Source organism: Ambystoma mexicanum, chromosome 1p (assembly GCF_040938575.1).
Source record: "Ambystoma mexicanum isolate Mex_15411 chromosome 1p, UKY_AmexF1_1, whole genome shotgun sequence".
Classification (NCBI taxonomy): Eukaryota; Metazoa; Chordata; class Amphibia; order Caudata; family Ambystomatidae; genus Ambystoma; species Ambystoma mexicanum.
In genome coordinates, this window is record NC_090921.1 from 160,719,175 (window position 1) to 160,745,762 (window position 26,588).

The 26,588-nt window shown below is 46.4% G+C and overlaps 1 protein-coding gene across 2 annotated transcripts in view; it reads left to right on the forward strand.

Moving 5' to 3' along the window:
• CTDNEP1 (CTD nuclear envelope phosphatase 1) overlaps positions 1-26,588 on the forward strand; it is a 357,671-nt gene that overhangs the window by 263,999 nt on the left and 67,084 nt on the right. The window contains exons 7-8 of one of the 2 annotated variants that reach the window (XM_069645829.1): positions 23,561-23,645; positions 24,229-24,267. In XM_069645829.1, coding sequence (XP_069501930.1) covers positions 23,561-23,645; positions 24,229-24,238 — 95 coding nt within the window. In that variant the 3' untranslated portion in view covers positions 24,239-24,267. Of the gene's footprint in view, positions 1-23,560; positions 23,646-24,228; positions 24,268-26,588 lie in introns of those variants that run through there. The other variant, XM_069645820.1, reaches the window with a different exon arrangement.

The following is a 26,588-nucleotide window of genomic DNA, read 5'->3' on the forward strand; positions in this document are numbered from 1 at the left end:
ATGCTCATTAGTTAGAAATGTTCTAGTTTTCTCGGAGATCCATTCATTTTCCAAGGCTTGATCTAATACAGTTTTCAACATGGCTGTGATGTCTTTAATAGGATCCTGGTCGATTTTAATGTATGTATCCTGATCTGACAATAGTTCATTGATTTTAGTGTCGTAGTAAGTGGTATCCATAATGACTATTGCGCCTCCCTTGTCAGCCGGTTTTAGGGTCAGACTCCGATCATCTGCTATTTCTTTTATAATTGAACTTTGTCGTCTCCTGATATTGTAGTACTTGGATTTTGTAAAGTTAACCCTTCCAGTAATCTATGGTCTCAGTTGCCCCTGTGGTATTTTTTACGTAGGTCAAACCATCAGGAAAGCTAAAGAAAGATGGAATGAGCACAAGAGCAATATCCGAACCAACAGTACGAAATCTCCTGTCGCAAGACACTTCTCTTTGAATAAACACACAGTAGCCCAACTTAAAGTAATAATTTCGGAGGAAGTGAAAAAATTACCTAGAGGGGGAGACCATGACAGACGCATGGCACAGAGAATTACATTGGATTGAAAAACTGAATAGTCTTTCCCCCAACGGTATGAATGAAGAATTTAATTTGGGTGTTTTCTTATAAGCTTCCTCATGAGCTGACTGCCACACTTTCGAATGTTTGATGACCAGCTGTACTAACACAAAAATCTTTTTGAGTCAGTGTTTATAAATATCCAACACAAGCACAGCTCCCTTACCATCTAAGGAATAGTCTCTCTTGTTGCAAATATATCTAGACCATTAGATTGTTTGTGTCCTGAACACCATCAATACTTGATAGGACTTGCATTTTCATTGTTTTATCTTTTTCTTCTTGAAATAATGAAATGTATACACACACCCACATTAATGCCACACGTTTGTAATCAATTGACATAAAAGAAAGACATTCAGTTTCAACAACAGATAGACTGTGAGCAGGCTGGATTTTTCCTCTAATCACGAGTCGACGATAATTCTAAATACTATTCTAGATTCATGTCAAAACACAAGGGACCTGCATTACTCACCAGCATATATGTTCAAAATATAGATTCCAATTTAGCCTTTAAGACTCTACCCTGTTCCGCTTATACCACATCTTTACTTCTCATAACGATAGGGACTTGCAGCCCCCTTTTTTTTATATTTTTCTAAATATATTTTTTTAGGATTGACAAAGATATACTGATCAAGATGGAATTTGTATCTTCAATTGAGACCACACTAAGAAATGAACAGGTGATTATACATTAAGAAAAATCCAGTCATGACAGACAGGGATTATGATGTATCATTATGATTAAAATAACAATATGCTTTTTACTGTCGATACAGATAAATTGAAGAGAAAACACGTCTAGTAGACATCTTCTGAAGAAGGGGTTCTATTCGCCCCGAAACGCGTAAAGCATACTGTACCTTGAAAATGTTGACTCTGCCTACTAAGACGCATTGGATTAGGAGTTCAAATCAAGTACAAATTGTCTACTATAAGTCATCTGAACTGTAAATGTTAATGTTTGGTTGTCTGGACTATGAAAAATAGTTACTATGAATACCATGTACTGTAAAAATCAGTTTACTTTAGGTTTTATAGGTTGATTATAAACTGGTACAAATTGTACATTGAATTATTATTCGTCTAAACTAACCCCATTCGGGGTACACAATTCATGGATGACGAAATCATCCCTTTATAAAATTTTATTTTTGAAATTACACAAGAGAATTTGGTTGTGTTTTTCAACTACAAGGGTGTGCAAGGGACGGGAGTGTTCCACAAAGGTTGTGGACACCTGCTGTTTTCACATCATTTGGTACAACCCAGTGTCAGGGTTGATATTCTCCCCTGCACCCCGCTAAGTATCTTAATTCTTCCACCTCATTTAAACTAAAAGGTGTGCACTAGGCAAACTTGTTTTAGCTTTAGTCCGGAGGATCTTCCAAATGCTTTAGGCCAGCTTAGAAGTAACGCACACAATCTGATATCCATCTCCCTGGCTATACGGTTTCCTGCAGCACTCTGAGGAAATTATACCAGCTCCGAGATGGGTGTCCAGGTGGCTTACTTTGGAGTTGATTGGTCCCACCAACTCAAAGGGAGAAGTCGTCCTTGGAGGGGCTTCTGTCGATGCGAACTTGGCAAGTAGTGACTGCAGCAGGGCTTCACCGGGCAAACCAACGATCCAGGAGTTGCAGCAGTTGTCCTGTTAAAGCTCTTATTCGGTTCCTTCGTCCAGTGGTCGACTCTGCCTTTCAGTCCAAAAGACTCTCCTTTTAAACAGTTTTTCTCCCATCATTCCAGCCTAGCTGTCACTCACCCAGCAGGGTGGCTATCCTTGTCGGACAGTCAGCCAGCCAATCACCGGAAAGTGCATTTGGGTCTCCTAGGAGACTAAGCACAGGGAGTTTCGGGCACCTCCCTCACTTCCTGCCTACACCAGACACTCTGGAGCCAGAGACTGGTTTCAGTCCTGAAACCCCGCCAAAGGTGAAATGAACAGAGACCAAACCTGGTTTGACGTGCAGAGAAACTCTCTAGAAGAACACAAAGACCTGGCAAAAAAAGACCAGGCACCATTTTAGCAACGATAGCTGGACGTCATTTTGAAAAAGATGGCTCCCATGGTTACTTTACCAGAGCCGCGAACGGTCGCGGTAAATGCAAACCACAGTAGTTCAAAACAAAACCACTGCCACCACCCATTCAATTGAGTAAAGGTTAACATAGAATGTTACATGAGCATTTAGTCACAGGGGGATACTAAGTAACCCCTCCTGCACTCTATTATAAGATAGGGTGTCTTGGGTCTAGTAAGTACAATACTAAGTAAAGTCCATTTCACTTTACTGCTCTGGGAAACAGTAGTGAATCCCAGAGAAGGTATTTAAACCTTGGGAAATCTGCGAGACTTCCTTGTGACACTGCACTGAAGGTGCTTTGTGACACAATTGTAAAAGATGATGCCTGTGGAGTTGGTTAGACTGCATAACCAAAAAGAAAGTGTTTAAAATCACATTAAAACACATGAGGGAGTGGGGGGAAAAAGGCTCTCCCTCTCTCCAGGTAAAAAATCAAGTCCTCAAAATCCAGCAAAATTGCTGAGGGTCTCTAAGATGGAGGGAATTAGCACATTTTTGAGAATTCTCCCGAGCACAGTTCCTAGGGGCTCTAATTCGGACAGAAAACTGCCTCGACTTCCCCTCCAACGAGAGGGCTCAAAACATACTGTTTCAGATCCCTCAATATGTAGCCGGGCGAGAGGTGACGGTACACAAGGCCATGCAACGGTTAGGAATGATGATGTCCTGCATTTGTTTAGTTCCTCACGCGTGTCTGCGTCCCATGCAAGAGTAGCTCAGCTCTAGTGGTGTCAGGCCAGCGGACAATAGGAAGATCTGGCGGTTGTCTCGCCAGCCCTCATTCTCTCTGCAGTGGTGGTTGAGGGAAAATCTCTTGAAGGGGGAAGACCTTCACCATCTCCGCAGTAGAAGCCACTCTCACGACACTCCTCTTCCACGGGTTGGGGGGGGGGGTCACCTGCTTCAGCAGACGGCGCATGGCTTGTGGTCCTCAGAAGTAGCATCCAACCCCATAATCTGTTGGCGCTATTAGCCATATTCAAAGCACTGAAAGCCTTTCAGACAGTTACAGGGGAAGACACTCCTGGTTCTCACAGACAGCACCACAGCAGAATCGATCCAAGGGGGACGGTCTCTGGATAACATGGTCAGGGAAATGTGTTTATGCTTTTCCTCCCTGACTCCCCTACTCAACAATATAGTGCACAAGATGCACCAGAAACCAGTCACCATCATATTGGTGGGCCCGCCAACCCTGGTTCCCCCATCTGATGGAGATGTCCCGATCCCCTCCAATGAAACTGCCTTGCCTGTACAACAGGTTATCTCAAGACAAGGGGAAACTCTTCACCCATGCCCGCAAACCCTGAACTTGGAGGTTTGGCTCTTGAGGTCATAGAGTTTGGGCACCTACAACGCCCTCAGAGATGCTTAGGAAGGTGAGAAAATCTAACGTCAGATACTGCTAGGCCAGTAAATGGAAGCGGTTTGTTATCTGGTGAAATTCCAAGGGCGTCAATCCTATTGACTGCTCTCCTACTCACATTGTATTGTACCTGACTCACCTACTAGACTCGGGCCTGGTTTTTGATTCCCTAAAGGTTCAATTAGCTGCTCTCTCAGCCTACACTACGTCACAACAGAAGGTGTTGTGGTGGAAAATGGTTATTAAGGCTTTCATGGAAAAAGTTAAAAGGATTCATCCCTCTATTTCTAACCCGGCTCCTGGATGGGACCTAAATGTGGTTTTGACCAGATTTATGGGGTCTCATTTTGAGCCTATTCATAAGGCCAGTCTCAAAGATCTTACCTATAAAACAGCCTTCCTAGTGGCTATCACTTCTATAAGGAGAGTTTGTGAACTACAAGCCCTTTCAGTTCTAGACCCTTTGTTACAGTTCAGAGATAAGGTGGTTCTGCGCACTCATCCTCCCTTTTGAGCCTACATTTCCAAGTTCATGTGAACCAATCAATAGAGCTGCCTACTTTCTTCCAGAATCCCACTAACGTGGCTGAAGGAAGCCTACACACATTAGATGTGTGCAGGGCAGTCCTGTTTTCCCTGGAAGGAACTAGACCACTGAGAAAGACTAACCAATTTTTAATTTCAGTGGCAGCTGGTAGAGCCAGCAGTACAATATTGCTAATCTACCACTGGAAGAAAAGTGCAAGGCTGCCACTTTTTGTTCAGTCCATACATTTATTCAGCTCTATTTTGTAGACACCAAATGGGTGAGCAGATTCGCAGATAATCAATTTTACTTACCCAGTAGTTTTTGGGGCTTGTCCCTACATGGTCACGGTCACTCTTCACGCAAGGGAGCAACAGGACAGTACAAAATGTCTGCTATATGCGCAACAATAGGGCAGAAAAACAACCTGAAGACGTCAATGCCTGAAGGATTTGAGTCCCTGCACACGTAAATTGGGTTTAGTGTGACCGGAACGCCCCATGCCGACGACCTGGGTTTGAATTTGAACGATTGTTATACTCCAAACCAATCACTAGATGGGGCACTATCCATAGCATGTGACTCTAAGCAGAGAACCCCAGAAAGGCCATTACTGAGTGAGCAATATTGGCTTTACTCACTTGACTACTGTACATATTCATTGGCCTGTGCCCACCATACTCCCGCCCACCTTCACTGCTGATTGTTCGCCACAAGTCTGGTACATCTTTGGTGAATTGAAAAGTGTTAGGAGGAGAATCTGGCTGAGTCTACACTATGCCTGGCTTTCTTCAAAATAAAAGGAATACATTGTTGGATGCAACCAAAGAATTCCGCCCATGTCGGGCACGGAATGCCCTATTGGAATGGATGAAAAGGAACAATGGACTAAGAGTACAGTGCCCGTACTGAGTCACTTTTTTCTTATTCTGTAGGTGATAAAATTCTCTTGTGCCACCATCTTGTTGAAGATCTCCAAGAGTAACCTTAAAGAATTATTACACACAGCAATTATCTGAGGCTCCTAATATTCACAAAGCCTTGTTGAAATGAATTGTTTAAAAGCAGAGTAGATCTAGGCTTCAGTTGTGCAACAATCTTCCTGACTGTGTTCACTCAGAATTTTAAAAAAATCTACCACAAAAATAAAGTTGAACTAGCAGTAAACGGTCCCCATTTCAGGCCTTTTTATGCCTCATATGAAAATTCACTGGCATTGCAACCTTTCATTTAATGAAACTTCATATTGGGGGATGGGACCGACTGCTAGGACAGTGTTTCTAAAGTCCAACTAAGAGCTTCATAAAACCATACATCTGAGGTAGTACATAAATCCACTCTTGGTATTGAGCCGTACCACGCGAGATCACTTGGTAGCGTGGACCGAGCAGCCAGGCTAATCTTGGGAAGGAGAGAGGGCTGTAGCTTGGTACAAAGAAATTGTAACACACATAGGGTCCAAAGAAACACTAACACTACTGATTTTGAAAATAAAACTGTTTATTTACATACCGAAGAATTATCTTGGTCTACTTGTAATTACTATACCATCATATAGACACAATCAAAAAAACCAACTCAATACTTATGGTATGCAAACCAAGGTATAACTTTACTTAGAGGAGCCAGAAGCAAGTCAAGGTGAGTCAAACCTAAGGTTATACATTTAGGATCTACTATTGCAATAAGATCAAGTTAGATCTACGTTTAGAAAACAATCCGTATTCCAAGGGTAGTAGACCTGGTCAGTCATCCAGTGACACTCGGTTACAGAAATCACTTATTAAACTAACCCAGTTACAAGTGTATTTTGCAACATGTGTAACCTTCTTTTTTTTGAATGGATACAGTTACACCACCAGTATTACCGTTAAGAACACAGTACGAAGGGGGCGTGGCCGGGAGCCGACCGTGCGGCATGGCTCCATTGAACGCTCCTGGACAGCCCCGTCGTCGGAGCGAATTTCTGCAGATTGAAGCCGCCGCCTAGCCTGCATCTGGCGTGCCCGAATCATGAATGTGCGCTGCTTCTGAGGAGCGGGGTCGGAGGTGGCATGGAGCATCCCCGAGGCCGGGGGAGCTTCGCGCTCTCCCATTAAACCAGTGTGAGGAAGGCCAAAATGGCGGGCAGGCGCCCGTGCTGACTGCGGCTGCATTAGGGGAGGGTCAGGCCGCCAGCAGCATCAGCCATCGATACCATCCAGCTGCGGGCCGTAGTGTGGCTGCGGATTCACCCCCACTGTGCGGTGCCAGTGTGAGCCGTGGGTGAGACCCCGGAGGTGCCCCAAGGGCTGCGTCGGCTGGAGTTCCCCATCACAGCGTATTCTGGAGCCTGGCGGGCGCAGGCCTCCCAGCGCTATCCGGCGCCGCCGAGGGAGAGCCTGCGAGGTGGCGGCCGCCCCCAGGGTTGGGACGGACACCGGTGCGGCGCCTTTGGCCCAGTGACATCAGATCAGCGTGCCAGGGGGCTGGAGCCCTTCCCCGGCCCCTCCTGTCGCTGCACAGTTGGACCCAGTGAAGGCGCCAGGGCGCACGTCCTGCTCCAGGGGACCCCAAGCAGTCCAGTTGAGTCTAGGTCCCGTCGGGGGGTGCCGGGCTCCGCTCCCTCCCGCCGTCATCTAGCCAGACTCGGCGGTAGCGCCCCAGCGTACGCCGTTTCGGGGATCATCAATTTTAAGAGCGAGCCCAGGATCCAGCAAGAGATCTCCGCGGCGTCCCCACCCGGTGGCCCCATCCCGGCCCCTTCTACGTTCACCCAGCTGGGATCGGCTGCGGTGCCCAGGAGCATACCTCATATCGCGCCAGGGGCCACTCCACATAAGCCAGCGTCCAGAACCATCAAGGAGTTTCCATCATCTGTGACGTCCCCTGCCTGCGGCCCAGGAGACGGCAGCTGCTGTTCAGGCAGGCGAGCCTCTTAAAGGTTAGTCCATAACGAGGGGAACAACAGCGCGCAGGGCAGCCCATATTTGGGAGAGCATCGGACAATTGCCGCAGCTCCCAAACCCTCAACCACCACCACCAACTACGCACCCTGCCCCACCTTGGAAAACCCTCTGGTGCGCGCCAACCGCACCCTTGATCGTTCCAATAGATCTCTCCACAAGCAAACCAAAGATCCACTTGAATCTAAAGCGACCCGCATTCGGAACTCTTCCCACACACCGCTCTGCAATATTGATCCAGCTCCATCGGGGGCGGGACCGGGAGTCTCCCCGGCCCCAAAACCCAAGTATTAAGCGGGACATCCCGGGGGTCCCCTCTCCGCCTGAGCAGGCCTGTGCCGTTTCGACCCAGCCACAGAGACTGACATCCCAGGAATGGCCCAGCAGCGCTGCGGAGAACAGCAGGACTCCGGGAGTCACCCCAAAACACAATACACGCAATCTCGGCACACGCAGCAGGCCTCACGTTAGACCAGCCAGCACAGCATCATAGGGGGGCGTGCCCCTCTCCCATCGCAGGGCACACCCGGCGGAATTCTGCCCTTGGCCCCGCAGGTGCCCTCCGAAGCTGCAAGCGGACGTAGTTGCCGTAACATTTCCTCCCACACTTCCCGCCCGGCAAAGTCATGTCAAAAAGCGGCAAAGCAGCAAAACAAGCGGACATCATGACAATCATGACTAGCACGTGCCAGTATAAAGCAGGCAAGTCCGACCCCGCCACAGGCGCTATACCTGGGGGCGCCCACTCAATGGAGCAATCGCAGGCGGACCATTTCGCCACTAAAACAGACCTAAAATCTCCTGCTGGCCCTTACCAAAGAGATCCAAAAGGGCACGGAGGAAGTCGCTAGAAAGATCGCCTCTCTAGATAGAAGAGTGGAGGAGGTGGAAAAACGCACCGAGGAAGTGGAGAACGGCCTGTGTGACAACACATTCGAGATTGAGTGCAGCTTAAACAGAATAGCGTCCCTGGAAGCCAAGTGCAACGCACTCGAAACCAAACGGGAAGATATCGAAAATCGCTCGCGCCGCAACATCTGCATTTGCGGAATCCCTACTACAATCGCCAACAAAGAGCTTGAAAGCTTCACCAAAGACCTGTTCAGGTTCATAGTAACATTACTGGACAGCGCTCCTCTAGAAATCGACAGAGTTCACTGCACTGCGCCAAGACAATCATCTTCCCCTCCAGATGTTCTTGCCCGAATCCACTTTTTCAGGGTCAAGGAGGAGATAATGAGGGGCCAGGTTCTCGAAGCAAATCACCTTCAGAGGCGCCAATATTGCACTGTTTCAAGACCTCGCAAGCATAACCCTCCAGAAACGGAGAGCCCTGCGCAGCCTACTAACGGAATGGCTCCAAGAAAGGAAAATACAATACCTCTGGGGTCACCCAAAAGCTTTATGCTTCGAATGGCAAGGGTCGTGTAGGCAGATTCGCAACCCTAAGGAGGCAGAATGATTTCTGGGGAAAATATCCTGCTACACGCCCCCAATCACAACCCGGCTCGCCAATATTCAACTGCTGGTTGCGTGCCGGCGTGCGCCGCAGGCCCCGGGGCCCTCGGAAGCAGCACATTCCAGACTGATATGCAGAGCCCAGTTTCCTGCCCGTAACCAACATGACAGGGTAGTGATATATCCCTTCAGAGAATCCCAGAGACATGCAAGCACCGTCATCTCTCCAGACTCCCTCCTACACGGGCGAGAGGGAGAGGAAGGGCCGAACACCCACGGGAATTCTGTGTGCACGCAGCTAAGCACATATCCTCACACCAACATCATCCACACAGCCCCTGAGCCTGCATCACTTTGACCCCTCCGGGGGGAGCATCTTCCGACGACGGGGTTGACCAGGGTATTTCTTTACCCCTGCGGGGAGCATCTTCCGACGACGGGGTTGACCAGCAACCCCGCGGATGTGCTTTATGGTCTCATTCCTACAGTGTTTTGGGGGGGGGGGGTTATTAAGGGTCCGGGGAAATTTTCTACTCCCCGCCGACCCCAGTTAAGTTATGGTTTCACTCGTGGACATCGGTAATTGCAGAATAGCCTCACACACACAGGAGCCACCCGAAGGGCCCCCTGTTCCTATACAGCATTGCCTGCGCAGAACCAACCGCGCCCCTATAATCAATATGCCCGGACAACGTTAGAGATGTCCGCATCTTAACCTTTAACATCCAGGGTCTTGATTCTCCCAGAAAGCGCAAATCGGTGGAGAATAGGCTGGCGACACTAAATGGGGATGTAGTAATCCTCCAAGAAACCCACCTCCTGCCAGGTGATGAGCATCAAATCAAATTTAAGTGGCGAGAAAGAGGGAGGTGGCGATCCTATTAAGCAACAAGTTCCCTCTGTCTAACCCCACAATTAAAAAGGTCCTGTCAGGCAGATATCTCCTAATACGCGGATTCATTGCCGAGCAACCAATCACAATAGCGGGGATCTACGCTCCTAACGCAAATCGGGATACATTTATACTAGAACTACTCCCACCGTTACTATCTTTCAGCACGGGGTTCCTCCTAATTGGGGGCGGGACTTTAACGCGGTCCTGGACCCCGTAAGGGATAAATCACTGCCCCCGTCCAACCCAGACTTCTCCCGAGGTCTGGCTCTAGCTAGACTGTTAAGAGAGTCGGGCATAGTAGATATATGGAGAATAGCCAACCCAGAGTCCTGCGACTACACATTTTACTCAAACGCTCATGGAGGGCACTCCCGTATTGATCTCTTATTAGCCACTAGCACCCTATTCCCATGCTTTAGCAACATCGAAATCCACACACGCATGGTATCCGATCATGCTCCTGTGTCGGCGGACCTCTCGATCTTGGGAGGCCCCGACCCACCTCCCAGATTTTGGAAGCTCAGATATCCTGCAGCTGGACCACGTAATCGGGGGAAAGGCGGAAGACGCCTTTATCAATTACTTCAAGGAAAATCAGAACCCTGAAGTCATGGTTGGGTTATTATGGGAGGCTATGAAGCCAGTAATAAGAGGGGGTATTTATCAGCGCTGCTGCTGAGCAGGCCAGAGTCTGCAAGATCCGTACACAAGTCTTGAATTCCAAAGTCTCCACTCTAGAAAAAGAACTTGAGTCCCAATACTCTAGAAGGGCGGACAGGGAGCTAAAAAAAAAGCTAGAAGGGTGCTAGAGATGCACTGGGTCGACTGCACCGCGAAGGTCTTACAACAGTTTTATTACTATAAAAGCAATAAGGCAAACCAGCTACCAGCATACAAATTCCGAAAGACACACAGCAGAAACGACATCATGAGCCTCAAAGGACCGGATGGGAAAAGCAAATTCACCACCCCAGACATAATAGAAATCCTGGTAAACCACCACAAGGCGCTCATGCAAGGGCCACCCTCATCTCCAGAGGTTAGAGCCCAACAGCAACACTACCTAGCGTCTTTTCACGCCCAGGCTGTCACATCCCACCTCGACTCCCTAGAAGCCCCGATCTCCGCAGAGGAAATCCTAGCAGCCATAAAATCATTAAAGAACACCGCCACAGGCCTGGATGGGCTGACGCCTGTTTTATAAATCATTTGCACGCATCTTAATTACGCACCTAACACTGCTATTCAACTCCTTCCTCTCCACCAATACGGTAACAAAATCCATGGCCGAATCAACCACCATCCTACTCCAGAAATGGGGGAAGGACCCTGAACAGGCGCCTTCATATAGGCCAATAGCTCTGATGAACACCGAGGGGAAAATCTACTCTAAGGTTCTAGCAGCTAGGCTAGGCAGGATTCTCCCCGAGTAATACACAAAGATCAAACAGGCTTTATCCCAGGCATGGGGACACACGCTAATATTAGGCGCACGTTAAATATCGAATCTGCAAACAGAATGAAGACCCCCGCTGCTGTTAATATCCCTCGACGCACATAAAGCGTTTGATCTAGTAAACTGGGACTACATTCGGAGCACCTTAGCTTGCATGGACCTGGGCCACAATTTATCTTGGACAATGGCAAACTACGCACACCCGTCAACACAACTCCGAGTCAATGGGAGGAAATAGGCGTCCATCCCCATATCCAGTGGGACCCGGCAGGGGTGCCCGCTATCGCCCTTGGTGTTCGCTCTGTCTATGGAGCCGTTTGCCGAGAGGATCCGCCGTAACCCAAACATCAGGGGGGGGATCACCGTGGGCGGGATTGAGCACAAAGTGGCACTCTACGTAGATGTCCTCCTGACGATCACTGATCCGGATAGGTCACTGCAACCCCTGCTTGAAGAACTAGTCATTCGGTGCAATCTCCGGGTTTAGAGTGAACTTTGACAAGTCCTCAGCTCTACCGATTAACCTACCAAAGCGACAGAGTAACACACTATGTCCGACCTTCCAATCCCATGGGCCAACACCACACTGGAATACCTGGGCGTTCAAATCCCCAAATCCAGCGCACTGGTCTGCAAACATAATTTTCCACAGCTATTTAAAACGCTCCGAACAGACCTGAAACAGTGGAACAAACGGGAGAATTCCTGGCTGGGCCGAGTGGCGGCAGTGAAAATGAACCTACTCCCCAGAGTGCTGTACCATTGCCACACACTCCCAAACCATGTTCCAGAAGCGGACTTTATATCTCTGCAGCGAGAAATCATGAAATTCATCTTGGGGGGGGGGGGGGGGGGGGGGTGTGACGCGAGACATTGCATTGCCAGGAAAATGATGACGCACAACCGGCAACTAGGCAGACTAGGCGTCCCGGACATCGGCCCAGCTCGCACATGCTTTTACTTGGGCGCGGATCGTAGATCGCCCAAGCTGGCTGCAACTGGGGAGAAGCATGGTGCAAGTTACCCCTGACTGACCTGCCACATATTCAGTCCCGGAGGAACGCTGAATCCGCTTCCAGCAACATGCAACACGGTGGACAGCTGGAAATCTGCGATTAGGAAGTGGGGAATCGAAAGCTCACTGGGCCCACTGACTCCAATCTGGGGCAACCTGGGCTTTTCCCCCGGCCTCTGCAACCGCAGCTTCGCTAAGTGGAAAGAGGGTGGCCTTCATAGTATCTCTGACTTTCTAAATGAGGGTCATCCGCTCTCATTTGAGGACTGCAAGGCGAGGTTTAACATCACAGAGGAGGAATGATTCCGCTACACGCAGATACGTCACTGGGTTTCTCAACGCACCATTAAAGATTGCGGTTCCAGGGACGTCACACTAACGTCCTCCCACCCGGAGGGGAAAGATTTACGATCTCTACAAACGTTTGGAAAAGTCTAGCCCAGAGTCGAAAGAGAGATACATGTTGAACTGGGAGAGGGACCTGGGGCGTTCCCTGGAGCCAGAGGCATGGAACAAAATATGGGCAAGACTTCACAGAAGCACCCAATGCGTTACCAACCAGGGAAGGGGGGTTTATAAAGTGTGCTTCAGGTACTATATCGCACCAGCCCAACTGTATAAGACGGGCACAAGCCCATCACCGAACTGCTGGAGAGGCTGTCCGCAGGAGGGATCGCTTTTCCATCTTTTGTGGGAATGTCCCAGGTCGGCGCATTATTGGAAAGGGGTACTGACCAATGTCCAAGCAATCACAGGTCTCAGTATTCCGTGGGACCCCGGAATCATTCTGTTGGGAGATACGGGGGATCGGGTCTTGCCGCTGTCGGGGAACGCAGCCTGCTTGTGTACACATCTATTAACAGCTGCCAAGATGGCCCTCGCCCGTCTCTGGAAGCACCCTGAGCGTCCCTCTATCCCATTATGGTCGGCCATGTGTTGGGACATTGTCATAGCGGAAAGAATCACTGCAATTCGCATGGGCAACCTCAATCCCTTCCGAAACACCTGGGCCCCATTTATGGACTATGCAGATCGCTATCCAGCCCTTAAGCATAAGCCGCCCACCACCCGTTGGCTAGACTGAAGCGCTAGCCAAGGCACCCACCCCGCATGGAGCTCTTCTCCGCCACCCCTGGTTCCACTGCTAAGCAACACTGTGAATGAAGTATGTTAATTTTATGATTTTATTATCACTTCAATGAAGTGTGCCCTCTTAAGCTTATGCCAATACCTATGTCTGCTTAATTGTTATTTTTTGGTTAATATTAAATAAAATATCTATGTTGGAAAAAAAAAAACACAGTACATAGCTAATAAAGTAACTTGTATACTTTCTGAAGGGGTCTTAAACTACTCAATGAGAAGTATGAACACTCAATAATAATTTTAGAATGCACTAAGCAATTCAAGGAAAGCAACACCCAATTACACTATAAGACAATGTGTTTCAAGATAAGTAATTGACCCTATGACTATTTTAGAAATGTTCCACGCAGTTCCAGCGAAAGCACATCCCTTTGTTACAAGATTATAAGAGCAGCAGTTATTCAAGGAAAGGAAAACCATATACTTCAAGCAACTCATAAGACAAGTATTAACTTAAAGACTGGTTTAGGTATGCCTACAGCGGATCCGAGAAAGCAAAACCCTATTAGTCAAGATTGTATGCAGTACCGTGTGGGAGACTGCACCAGCCCTAATAGTTAACCCAACATTTGCTATAAGCATGTACTACTACTCAAGTTGGTCGAGTGACTGAGCAGCCAGGCTTATCTGAAGAGGGTCAATGTGAACTGTAGGGTTGCAACATAGTTTCACAGTGACAAGTATCCAAATAAAACCTATATTCAAGGTTTCTTGATTAAACAATTATTTAAGTCAGTTTGAATAAACCTTCTTTAGAAGGGAGCAAATATGTAACACTTAAACTTCAAAAATACACACTCTGTTTTAATAAATCAGATACCCATTTGGGGTGGCACACAGACACTTCCTACACCCTCAGGTGACTTCACTCGCTAGGACACTGTGGATATTGATATATCACTGGTACATTTACAGCAATACTAAGTTTGGTGCAGATGGGGGGGCGAGGGGGGAGTTAGTGGGAGAAAATATTGGTTAACAAGTTTCTCAAGCAGGTAAGTATTTTTAGCCCCCCCCCAATGAAATGTAGATTAACCCTTGCCCAGCTACACAAGTAAAGAATGTGTGACTTTTTGGAAGGACAGATTGAAACACAAAGTCAGAGGTTGGAGTCCATCAGGGAGCCAGGACAGCCAATGTCAATTGAGCAACGTCTAGGGGAGCTGAAGTTCTTCTTGAAGGTAAGTTAAAGTCTTGCACAACGTTTTGTTACAAATTAAATCACTGTTGGGCCACAAGCTGGGAGGCTTGTGATGGGCAAAGCTGCAAGCAACTCTGCAAAAAGTAATTCAGGCAATTGAGAGCTAGCAAGTTACACAAGGGATATCCCTTAGTTTACACAGTACCTTAGGTCTGAAAGTGGTTCCAGCTGGCTTCTGTTCCTGTTGTAGTATGGCAGATCCTGTTGTTCCTGGGCCTCAGTCGTGGGGATAAGAGGGAGGACCTCTGGGGACTCCTGCACTACGGTTTGAAGGTTGGTGGCAGCAATTGTCAAACTTCAGATCAGCTGCACTTCACGGTTTCAGCATCTCGCAAATAGCACCACTGTGGTTCTCAGACACTTGTGGACTTTCCTTGCTTCTGGACTCCAGCACTCTGTTGAGGTGGCTCAGGCTTGGTTAGTCCTGCTTCATGGGAGTCTGGAGAATCTTTCTGGAGCTTGGGTCTGACTTAAAAACAATGCACTCAATTCTGGTGTTCCTCTCTCTGGCACTCGGTTCCTGCTGCAGCAAATGGAAGTACAGCCAGCTTCGAGAGAATATCCAGATAAGTTAGTCTTGGGGTCGATTTGGTCCCACCAACCCAAGGGGAGAAGTCGTCCTTTGCAGGGCTTCTTTAGTCGAGGCGAATTCAGAGCTTCAGCACTGCTACTGGGCTTTACCGGGCAAACCAATGGGCCAGGAGTTGGAACAAGCTTCTCTTCCAAGTTCCTCTCTGGATTCCTTCATCCAGTGGTCGACTCTGCCTTCCAAGCAAAAGACCTTGCCTTTTATGCAGGTTTCTACCATTCGCAGCCTAGCTCTCAATCACACCGCAGGGTGGCTGTCCTCCAAGGACAGCCAGCCGGCCAATCACCTTTGGGTGCATTCTTGTAACTAAGGAGACTAAGCACAGGGAGTTTCGGGATTTTCCCTTGCTTCCAGCCATGCAAGACACGCTGGAGCCAGAGGTGGGCTTCACCAGTGAATCCTGCCAAAGACAAAAAGGAAACCGCCCTTGTTCACCTCAAAAGTCAGATTGATGAACTAAGATAAAGGTAGAGTCGCCATCCTACTCCTCTTAGACCTCTCGGCAGCCTTTGACTTGGTTGACCATAAAATCCTTTGTGACCACTTGTCATCGGCAGCACACTTCTCCAACTCCGCGGTCATGTGTATCCACTCCTTCCTTGCAAATAGAACTATGCGTGTTTTCTCACCCATAGCGGAGGCAGACCCGATCCCAATCACCTGCGGTGTCCCACAAGGCTCTTGTGTCTTGGCCACTTTGAATAACATCTTTACAAAGCCCCGATTTGACAAACTGGACCGTCTGGGTGTCACCTACAAAAATTATGCAGATGACGCCCAGATACTCCTAACATTATCGGGCATCTATGAGGTTGTTGGCGGCCGGATCAACAAAGTCTTCTCCATCATTCAGGCATGAATGGCCACACATGGCCTCTGCCTGAATGATGACAAGACAGTTACTCCTGGTCCGCTCACCCAATAACTTGCTAAAACTCAGTCCTATTACACTAGCATCCTCATTGATGGTAACATACCTATTGTCAAAAATGTAAAAACCCTTGGTTTCTACCTTGATGCCAACACTAACCTTGCCAAACAAATAACACCTTCAGCCACTGCCTATACTGGCAAGCTGATCAGAGCTAGTAGACCGCTACTGTCACCTTATAGATGCCTCATACTGGCTAGGGAACTCATAATCCAAACTGGATTATTGCAATGGCCTATACTTAGGAGCTAACAAATCCATAATCAATAAGTTACAGGTTCTACAAAATAATGCAGTCCGAGCTGCATTAAACATACCTAGGAGAGAGCACATCTCTGCCACCAGAAAATCTTGCAAATGGCTATCCATATAAGAACAAATTCACCTCAAAACTTTCTGCCTTACCTGCAAAGCATTGAACCACCAAGCCCCTCCCTATATCACAAATAAATTCACTTTGAAATTATCAACCAGAATTACCAGATCCACCAACAGTTCCTGCCTGGTGGTGCCCAGGTACACCCTAAAAAGAGCTGGCGGAACCAGTTTCCCGAATCTAGCCTCCAAATTATGGAATACACTCCATGACATCAAATCCATACCTACCTTTCAATCTTTCAGAAATCACGCTATTGCATGGTTATTGGACAAAAACTAACATGACCCTCCCCTCTCCCGACTTCACCTTGTCCATCACCCCTCTAACAGTATACTATTCCGTCCTGTCGTTGCCTTTGTCTGATTTGTAATATATCTGTATATATTGTAATATACCTGCATAAAATGTATAAATTGTACCTTGTAAGCATTAACTTCAAGCGCCCAGATACCTCTGGGTCAGGTGCAGTATACAAATAAAATAAACAAACAAAACGAACATAGGGACCAAACCTGGATTGGCGCACAGAGTAAATCCCAAGAAGGGCCTGTCCAAAAAGAAATGACGAAAAAAAGACCAGGGCCATTTTGACAAGATGGGCACTCATGGATGCAATACTGCAGCTGCGAACGCAGCCCGCAGAAAAACACATTGGTAGTGAAAATTACATTTGTAACTTTCTCGACCCAGGACACATTATCTCACAATAGGATGCTGGAGGGGTTACTTAGTATCACCTTTGTCTAGTTTCTCATGTTGTCAAAATGGCCCGTTTTTTTTTTTTCTCCATTTCTTGTCGGAAAGGTAATTCTAGAGTTTTTTATCTACACGCCAAACCAGTTTTTTTTTTTTTTTTTTTTTTTTTTTTTTTTGGTCTTGGCGGGGTTCACGAGTGAATCCCACCTCTGGCTCCAGTATGTCTGGCAGGGGCAGTAAGTGGGGGACGTGCCCGAAACTCTGTGCTTAATCCCCTTGGTTACAGGAATGTACCCAACAGTGATTAGCTGGCTGGCTGTCCGGCAAGGACAGCCACCCTGCTGTGTGATTGACAGCTTGGCTTGAATGAATGGGAGAAACCTGCATAAAAGGCGAGGCTTTTTGGCTTGGAAGGCAGAGCTGACCACTGGACAAAGGAATCCGTAGAAGAACTTGGAAGAGACACCTGCTCCAACTCCTGGACCGTTGGTTTTCCCAGTGATGCCCTGCTGCTGTGCTGAAGCCCCAAATTCGTTTAGACTACAGAAGCCCTGTAAGGACGTCTTCTCCCCTTGAGTTGGTGGGACCAATCCACTCCAAAGTGAACTCGTTTGGACATCCTCTGTACTTCTGCTGCTGCTGGAACCGAAGTGCCAGGGAGAGGAGCACCAAACGGAGTGCATCACTTTTAAGACGGACCTGTGCTGAAGGAAAATCCCCTGGACTCCCTTGAAGTGGGACTGACAAAACCTGAGCCACCCCAGAGTGCTGGACCCCAGATGTGAGCAAAGTCCATCCGATTAATAGAAGTTTGTCCTTTTTTGCCGCTGAACATTGCATTACAGTGCTGGAGTCCCCAGACGTCATCCCTCTTGTCCCCACGACTGAGGCCCAGAAACAAAAGGATCTGCAGAGCTGCACAGGAACAGAAGCCAGCTGGAACCATTTATTCTACCCAAAGGTACTGTAAAGTTTGAGAGGACTTAACTTGTTTTTGTAGCCTTACTTGATCTCAGTTGAGACTTGTCTTGGTTTCTTCTTTAGAGTTGCTTGCATCTTCTACCTCTCGCAAGCCTCCCAGTTTGTGGTCCTACATTGATTCTGCTTTTTCCACAAATACTTCTAAAACATTGTGCATGACTTTTACTTAACTACAAGAAGTGCTTCAGCTCACCTAGACTTTTGCTCAGTTAACATTGGCTGGCCTGGCTCCCTGAATAACTTCTTTCCTCTGACATTGTTTATCTTTACTTCCAGGAAGGGGTTAACTACCTTTGCATTGGGGGTTCAAAAGTACTTAACTGCTTCATAATGATTGTGTGATCACTTGTTTTATTCTATAACCCTTTTCTTTGACATGCTTTCTGAAGAAGATTTATTCAAACTGACAAATTAATGATTGTTTAATCAAGAAACCTTGAGTACAAGTGTTTATTTGGATCCTTCTCACTGTGAATCTGTGTAACAACCCTACTGCTCACATTGATCCATCTTGAGATAAGCCTGGCTGCTCAGCAACATTACCAACCTGTGTAGTACAGAGTTATACCAAAGGTTGAGTTCCTCTTGCCAGGAGGTCAAGGTTGTTGTAGTGCACCCAAAGGGTACTGTTCCAGATGTTGCCTAACAGCAAATAATAACTTTTAGACACTTTGTAACTTTTCTGTTGCAGATATTAAATTACCATACTAACTCTTTGACAAGTACGTACTGTGGAGCTAGTCCGTGAATCTCATAACTTGGACTATTGCTCACAACCTCTGTAGGCAATTCAGAGGGCTGATGAGAAGTTAGGTGTTCCTGTCGTAAATCAAGAGTGGTGTCATACTCTAGACACAAAGGCATGGTCAGTTAACTCTGAATTAGCTGAACTCCTTGAAAGTCCACTTACAGTGTAAGTGGTTCATAAAACTCTAAAGCTGGATACACTTGAAGACCCATCTACCGTGAAGGTGATCCTGAGGGATGACCAACCCTTAGGTGTTCTTGGCCAATCTGCTAGGGCTAGGTTTAATCTTGACTGAAAGGTAGAAATTAAGCTTTCTCCTTCAGTGCAGAGTGCCCAGAAGAAAATGTCCATGTCTGAAAAACAGAACATGAAAAGGTTATAAGTTGGCTTTCTTACTAGGCCTTCTTATTTAAAGCCTGCGACTCAAACTACTTCTATAGAAGAGATGGATAGGTGTTCTGAAACGGATGGGGTCTCTGTTTCAAGAGATCCTATAAACTATACATCTTTGGGATCCTCTACAGAGGACCCTACAGGAAGTCCTAATGTTAGCCTGGTAATCTCCTAACAAATGTGAATATAAACCTAAAGGGAAATGGGAGCCTAAACCATGCTTCGCCATTTCAATTCCAATTATAAATCCTTTGACCCACACTGCTTCTGAGGAAGAGGTGGTTAGGAATATTGGAAACCTTTCATAGTAGGTTGTCCCCCCACTGTATTTCTCATTTGTTATTTAATGTTTCTCATCCCTTTTGCCCTGTGTGCTCTTTGAAACAGAAAGTATTTGCTATATAAGCATTGAACCAGTGAACAATGAATACATTAGCTTGAACCAAGAAGTCGCTCCAGAGTGACTGGAGTGTGTGACGAGGTGTCCAGGGTGTCCACCTTACCTCTGACCCAAGCTTGCCAGCGTGTGTCCCTTTTAGGAAGTCCTTTTGCAGGATCCTCCTTGTTGTGTTATATTGCCAAGTAACTTATCCTTGAGACTGAAAGTATCCTGAGGAGTGTTTGCTGTTTTGCTTTTTCTTAAGACTTTGGAGCCACTCATACACTTTTTCGTATAGTTAAGGATTGGACTTTCAAAGCTGAAAAGTGTCTCTAGAATGTTAAGCTCTGCTGCTGTGTGATTAATCAACCATTTTCCTTCCTAAAAGACTCTATGGTTTTGCTAAATAAAATTACTGTATATCTGTGAAGTAAGGTAAGTGCGTGCTAGTACCAATAAAACAGTAGAAATGTCATTGATGTCAAACTCTGTAGCAATTGTAACTGCAAGCAACTACCATTTAAGCAATGGGCTTTGAAATGTATTAAGAATTCCTGTGTTGGTTAGTGAATTAGGTATTAATCTACCTTGTGTAAATATAATGTATATTTTAATGTAACATTTTGTCTCTTCAGTCTACTGTATTTACTGGATTCAGGGTACTTACCTACAGATCACATCTTCCTCCTATGATGAGCCTGTCTTCTCTGCCATTCTACCAAGATCCTTTGGGTAGTACAGACTTATACTAAGAGTTGGGGACCTGTATGCCAAGGGATAGTTTTATGAAGTCTTACCACAAGTGGACTTTAGGAAACCCCCCTAACACCCACCTCTTCTTAGAGGTGCTGTTTTGACCCTTCTCGGGGAAACGATCCCTGCAGATCCGGGGAAATATTGTGCTTTTGCGAAACCCCTAGAGCTAAACCAAGGCAACGTGGATCCAAGCAAGTTCAGAGAATAACATTGTGCGTCACTGTCCCAATGTTAACATTCTTGCAGAAAATGGACAATATGTCCTTTGAGCAGCATTTGAAGAGCTGAGGTCCATTGTGTACAGAAGCGGCTGGGTCATTCTGGTGATGTTAGCCTTTTACACCTTTTGATAATTCTGTCCTGATTTATATTAAGATGGATTTTCAGAACCAGCCCTGTGAGTGGCATCTGAGAGGCCACCCTAGTTGATGACTAGGGTCATTGACGCATTGGTCTAGCAAACATCTATAAAAATAACAGACTGAGCAATAAAGCAGACTTCAGGACTATGGGGGCGAGAGTAGTAGTTACCCAACAAAGAGCACCCAAATAAGACGAGCAACATACCAAAACGTACACATTTACTAGGCCTTTTAAGCAGGTAAAGTAAAGTAGTTGGCAGTGAAGCCCTTTCTACACATGGGTACGCAGTTGAAGGGATCACCTACACTTGACACTGGAACACAGTAAAAACTGTTCAAATTAATGAAGCCGGAAAACAGTAAATTGTGAAAAGCAGTGCATTGAAACATATACCTTGAATTATAATTGAGGTACATGTAGCTTTAGTAGTCCTTCCCAACCAGGTAACTAGGCAAAGGGAAGTCTGTTTCCTTAGAACAAGCTTTGGCAAAGACAACCTGTTGTACTCCATTTCCTAATAAAGCACTTTGGGAGTTTGAAAGGGAAGTAGAACATTGTTATGGGCACTCTTCTAATCGCACCCCACTAGGGGTGGTTACCCTGTGTGGGGTTCCTGGCCAGAACTCTACGGCTCACAACCAGGCAAGGGAGAGTTAGGGAGCAGATTTCATACTCTTGCATTCCCCATTTTGGGGTGCGGTGGGGTTAAAACTGGTAAGTACACTTCCACCTCTTACTCCAATCCTCTGAGTGACCACCCCTAGTATACTGTCAATAGCTGTGTCCACTTCTGATGTTGATCCAGAGGCAAGGGGTTCGGGGGCTGCAGGTGCAGAGGCTGAATTTAGGATTGGTACTAGGTAGATGGTGGTACCAGGCTCCGGTTGGCTGGTCCTAAAGATCTTCCAGCAGGACTGATCAGGCACTTTTGGCCTGAAGTCACAACAGCTCCTACAATGAGAAGACCCATTGGAGACAGAGACGCGCTGCAGCAGAGTTCACCCTCATGGGTCAGCAGACGAGGCACATGGCAGCAAAATAGACTGCCCCAGGAAGGCCCCTCTTCTTGCAGGAGAGAAGCTACAGTAGGCGGGATGGTCTTAGGACAGGAGCTGATGAACTGCAGAGTCGCAGGCTTCCTACTTGAGACTTGTAAAAGCCTTTTGCAAAGCTTGACAGCCCACAGGAGGGTACTGGGGACACTTCCAACAGCAGGCTTTTCATGCAGGGGTCCAGATTGGTTGTTCCCGACTAATGTCTTATTGGATTGTTTCAAGAGATGCAGGACTTGGTTTTGTCAACCTCAGCAGTAATCTTCTGGGTCTTCTGAACATGGTTTTTCTTAAGGTCCGTGATCTGATGAAAGGCTGCAGCACACCCTCATCACAGTTCAGGTTGGGGGCTACCTCAGCCATTCAATGGCAAGGATCTTCACTATTCGAACTGGCCAGGGCTGCCCAATTATGGACCCCCCCCTGTTGCTGCACATCTACCAAACCATAGACCTCCCTTGGCTGGAATGTGGATTCGAGCAAGACCGTGCCATCCTAAGTGGCACATTTTGCTGGGGATCCAAGCTAGATTATACAACATTTCTTAACTTGTATGGCAATTTCGAACCTGAGATGGTAGGAAGAAGCCAAATAAAACAACATGGCTGGAGGACAGGGTAAAAACCATGTCATGTCCATTTTCAGTACATCGTACTGAAAATGGCATCTGCAGTACAAAAATAGTGCACACGATTAACATGAAAAACGGGTAGAACTTAATCTTCATCCACTAGTACGTCCTAGACGCAGCAAAAAGGTTAAAAAGTTACTTTTGAAAAAGAAAAAGGGATTCATAGTAACCCTGCAGCACTTCACCTTAAGGTGATGTGTGCAACAGTAAAACAGTACAGGAATCTCACACTGGAGACAGTTCCTTGGTAGCCATATGGAGCGACCATGTACTGCCATCCATTGCCTCTGGACTCTGATATGGAAACATGCTACACTACCTCCAACAGTAGAGGACATGGCTGTCTGCAGACAGTTTTGAAGTCCTCCATTCTTAAAGAACTCTGCAGATGTTTCGGTAGATGAGACTGGTTTTCCCATCGAATAATATTGTCTCTTGTCCCTATCGAAATCTGGCAATTTTAGCCCTCGTCCAATGGCTTTTGGTCTGTTGAAATGGTATTTATCATAGCACACTAAAATTCTCTATTCAAAGCTTCCAAATGCAGCTACAAAACGTTATGAAACTCTATCCTGCAATCCATGCATGGGTTTAGTATGCAAAGCATATTCCCTTTTAAGGCATTGTATGGCCACATGACGCTATTAGACAGGCCGCCTATTCTCTGCCTTAAATTCATAGTTTAGACCGTTATTCCAACCTAGCTGTTTGGCTTCCTGTTGCATAATCTGAAAAGTAAAAGCGGGTGGTAAGATTGGCCAGTCCACATATGTGCTGGAAGGACCACCATCGACTAATGTCCGTTACCTTGATCAAATCACTGTTAGATATAGGCTTTTTCATCAGATTGGTAGTGACTTGTCATGTCAACCTCTAATTGGTTGCCTTTGTTAAAGTGAAGGTTGTATATAATGGGTGAGTGGGGATACTTTGCCGATGCAAAATGGCTGCCTTTTAAATCACTATTGCCTCTGTTTCCTTCCTAGATAATGCAATACCTATAAAGTCTTGGTTCAGCGACCCCAGTGACACAGCGTTACTCAACTTGCTGCCCATGCTTGACGCTCTGAGGTGAGAAGGGATTGATTAGGTACCTGGAATGAGTGAGGTGGGGAACCCACAAGGGCCATTCTTTGTGCCAGTATGTGGACTACAACTTTCGTTTTATTATGCCTCTGTAAAGGTCTGACATGGAATACTCCAAGCCTTTTTCCTTTTTAATAAGACTGTTTAAACTGTGCTCATTGCCACCTGCTCTATTGTGCCCACTGAAGGAAAAAGGAGACAACTTTGTCATTCCAAACATTACACTATGCCTCTCTAAAATGGGTGTCTTTCACTGTTTCACAAATGTGCATCTCATGACATGTATTGGGTGATGCTGGAACTTTCTTGTGAAAGTCTAAACCATTTTGAAAATGGTCCAGACCCTACAGTTCACTTAAAATCCATGGAAATGGTGGCCCTAATAGTATAACTCTATGCTACAGATTCTGTTTCTTTAGATGCAGACCTAGATTAGATCTGGCAAACGAAATCACCACCAGGGGATGTATGTGCGACTCTACAGTTGTCATGGGTACGGCTGGTGCTCGATGGGTCCTAGCTGCGGTATGTGGTGCTGCAGCGTACTTTGTCTTCTTTCCCTTTTTAGGTCTGGCTGAAGTCGGACACAGCTGTTTTGGAAAAAATTAAACGGTAGGAAAAGAGCTCAGCCATTCCAAAAAGCAGTCTTGTGATTCCAGCAGAAGCTGCTGTAATTGGTTGTCAGTGTCTCTTCTTGCATGAATCCGTCCCGGTGGCATGGTGCCATGGCAGAACTGTCATTTCTCTCTTCAGTGGATGGTCACCTCACTCTGCCTTACCACCCCTGCAACCTCCACACCCCATAGTCCTCAATCAAAGGAAGGCTGCATGGGTCACTGTTTCATCTGCGGTGCACACACACTTCCTCCTTCAGTGGGGGAAGTGCATTTTGTGATATGACCACACAATGGGCAGAGGGCTGGATTCCTGGATAGTTTGGTATGGTCAACAGATGGTAGAATAGGTGGGTAGCCCAGAACTGAAAAGTTTAGGTTATTCCCCTCAAGACTATTGCAATATTTGGAACCGTCCAAACAGATACTAAATCTCCTACAATACGCGGTACTGGTCAACAGCAAGACTTCGAACCATTATATCTGTATTTCGTCCCTACAAGACACTTTGCTGCACTGTTATTATATTGTAATCCTTGGAACAGGAATATGCACTTTACCATTCTGAGACGTTTGCTGCATATCGTGCAGTGGAAAAGTACAAGGCTTGGCACCAGATTCCACGTGTTTGAGCCTTCTTTTAAAGTGGTTTAGTAAATGTAATGTTATGGATGGGTGTCAGGCTAACGCATGAATTCTGGAACATGTACCCCCATTTTGGCAGAATTTTTCATACTAGTTTTCCACTTTCATTCTTCGACACCCACTTCTAACTGTTTTCCATTTCCTTGTGTTCAGTCCTGTCCCACCACTATTTTCAGTCACTTGCATTCACTCTAGTTATTCACTCACTCTTCGCAATCCCTGAAGCGCCATCTTCTCACAAGGCCGGAGCTTCAGGGACAACACCCGCTCAATTTGAAAATGCACTTAGTGAGATTTGCAGCATGTAACATCAGGGCTCTTGTTTGAGGTACATATTTGGTACAGAAGTGTGCAAAAAACATCCTATGCTTCCCTTTACTACCGTTTAAGTTATTTTGCTCTTTGCTTTATTGTGCTTGGATAGGCTTTGTGTTATCAACATGTGGCATCTGTGATGAATCCAGTGTAGTTGTCATGGATTCCCCGGCGGTCACACCTCCCATGTGGCCAGCGTATGGCAGCCAGTACCTGATCCTGACCCTGGGGGTGGTTTCATGAGGGAGGATGCAAGGAGACAAGTACTGGGGAGATATTTTGACTCCATTGGCAAATTCCTGCCTACAGAGGCGCAAGCAGCACTCCGTCACTGGAAGGAACTGTTGAAGTCTGCCCAAAGCTGCTGGGGACTCTGGGGTAAGCGCACCATCAAGTGTTTGATACAATTGACACGGAAAATGCATGAAGGTCGTCAAGGCAAAGTATGAAGGCAAACCCCAAGCAAGTATAGATGCATGACATGCCAAGGTGGGGGAGAAGATTGTACAGAATTGTGAAACACAGTAAGAAACGTTCTAGCAGACCAGTATTCCAAGCGGCTGAAATTGTACAAAGATACCTGGCAGGGGAGTATACCAGGTGGTCTATGAAGTATCAAATGCTACTGAACGAGTGTTACAGAACAAATTTGTTTAAAAAAAAACTGTTAGTCCAGTGAAGACACGAAGGAACCATTTGCTAAAAATACATTCTTCCAGTTGATCTAAGAATCCTGGGGAAGGGCAACAAACTCTGTATCAAACGGTCTTCTGCTTGGAGAACATTTTCGTTGGGGTGATCCTTTATGCTTTCGATTTTGAACACTTTTTTACCAAAATCAAGACGCACATTTCCTTGCACCCTTTTTAAAATTTTAGTGTGAGGGTCTGTATAGGACGTTTTGGACACAAGGACGACTTTCCTTAACTAAACTGAGTGTCGGGATGTCATTTCTAGGTAGGGATGTATCTCTTTATAATAGGGGTAGAGCTGTATTATCTCACCCCGTTTTGTTTAATAAAATGTCTGATTTTGAGAAGCTGACAATTGTGTCCGGCTCTCATTTCTGACCCATCACACATCACATCTACTATATTTTTAAGGGTATATTTATATTCATTCTGGAACATTTTGTTTTGCATGATGTCTTCCATGCTGTTAGAGTGCATCCTGGGACCTGTTGTGGTATGCTTCTCCAGGGTACAAAATTGAGGGGAGCTGGAAGCTATTTAGTGCCTGCTTGTAGCCTAGAAGAATTGGTTAGCTTGACACCAAGCCACTACCAGGAGCTACCTTTGGCTCTACATGCCAACTGATGCTGAACAAACGCACTTATGCAAATGGAACTCTGTAC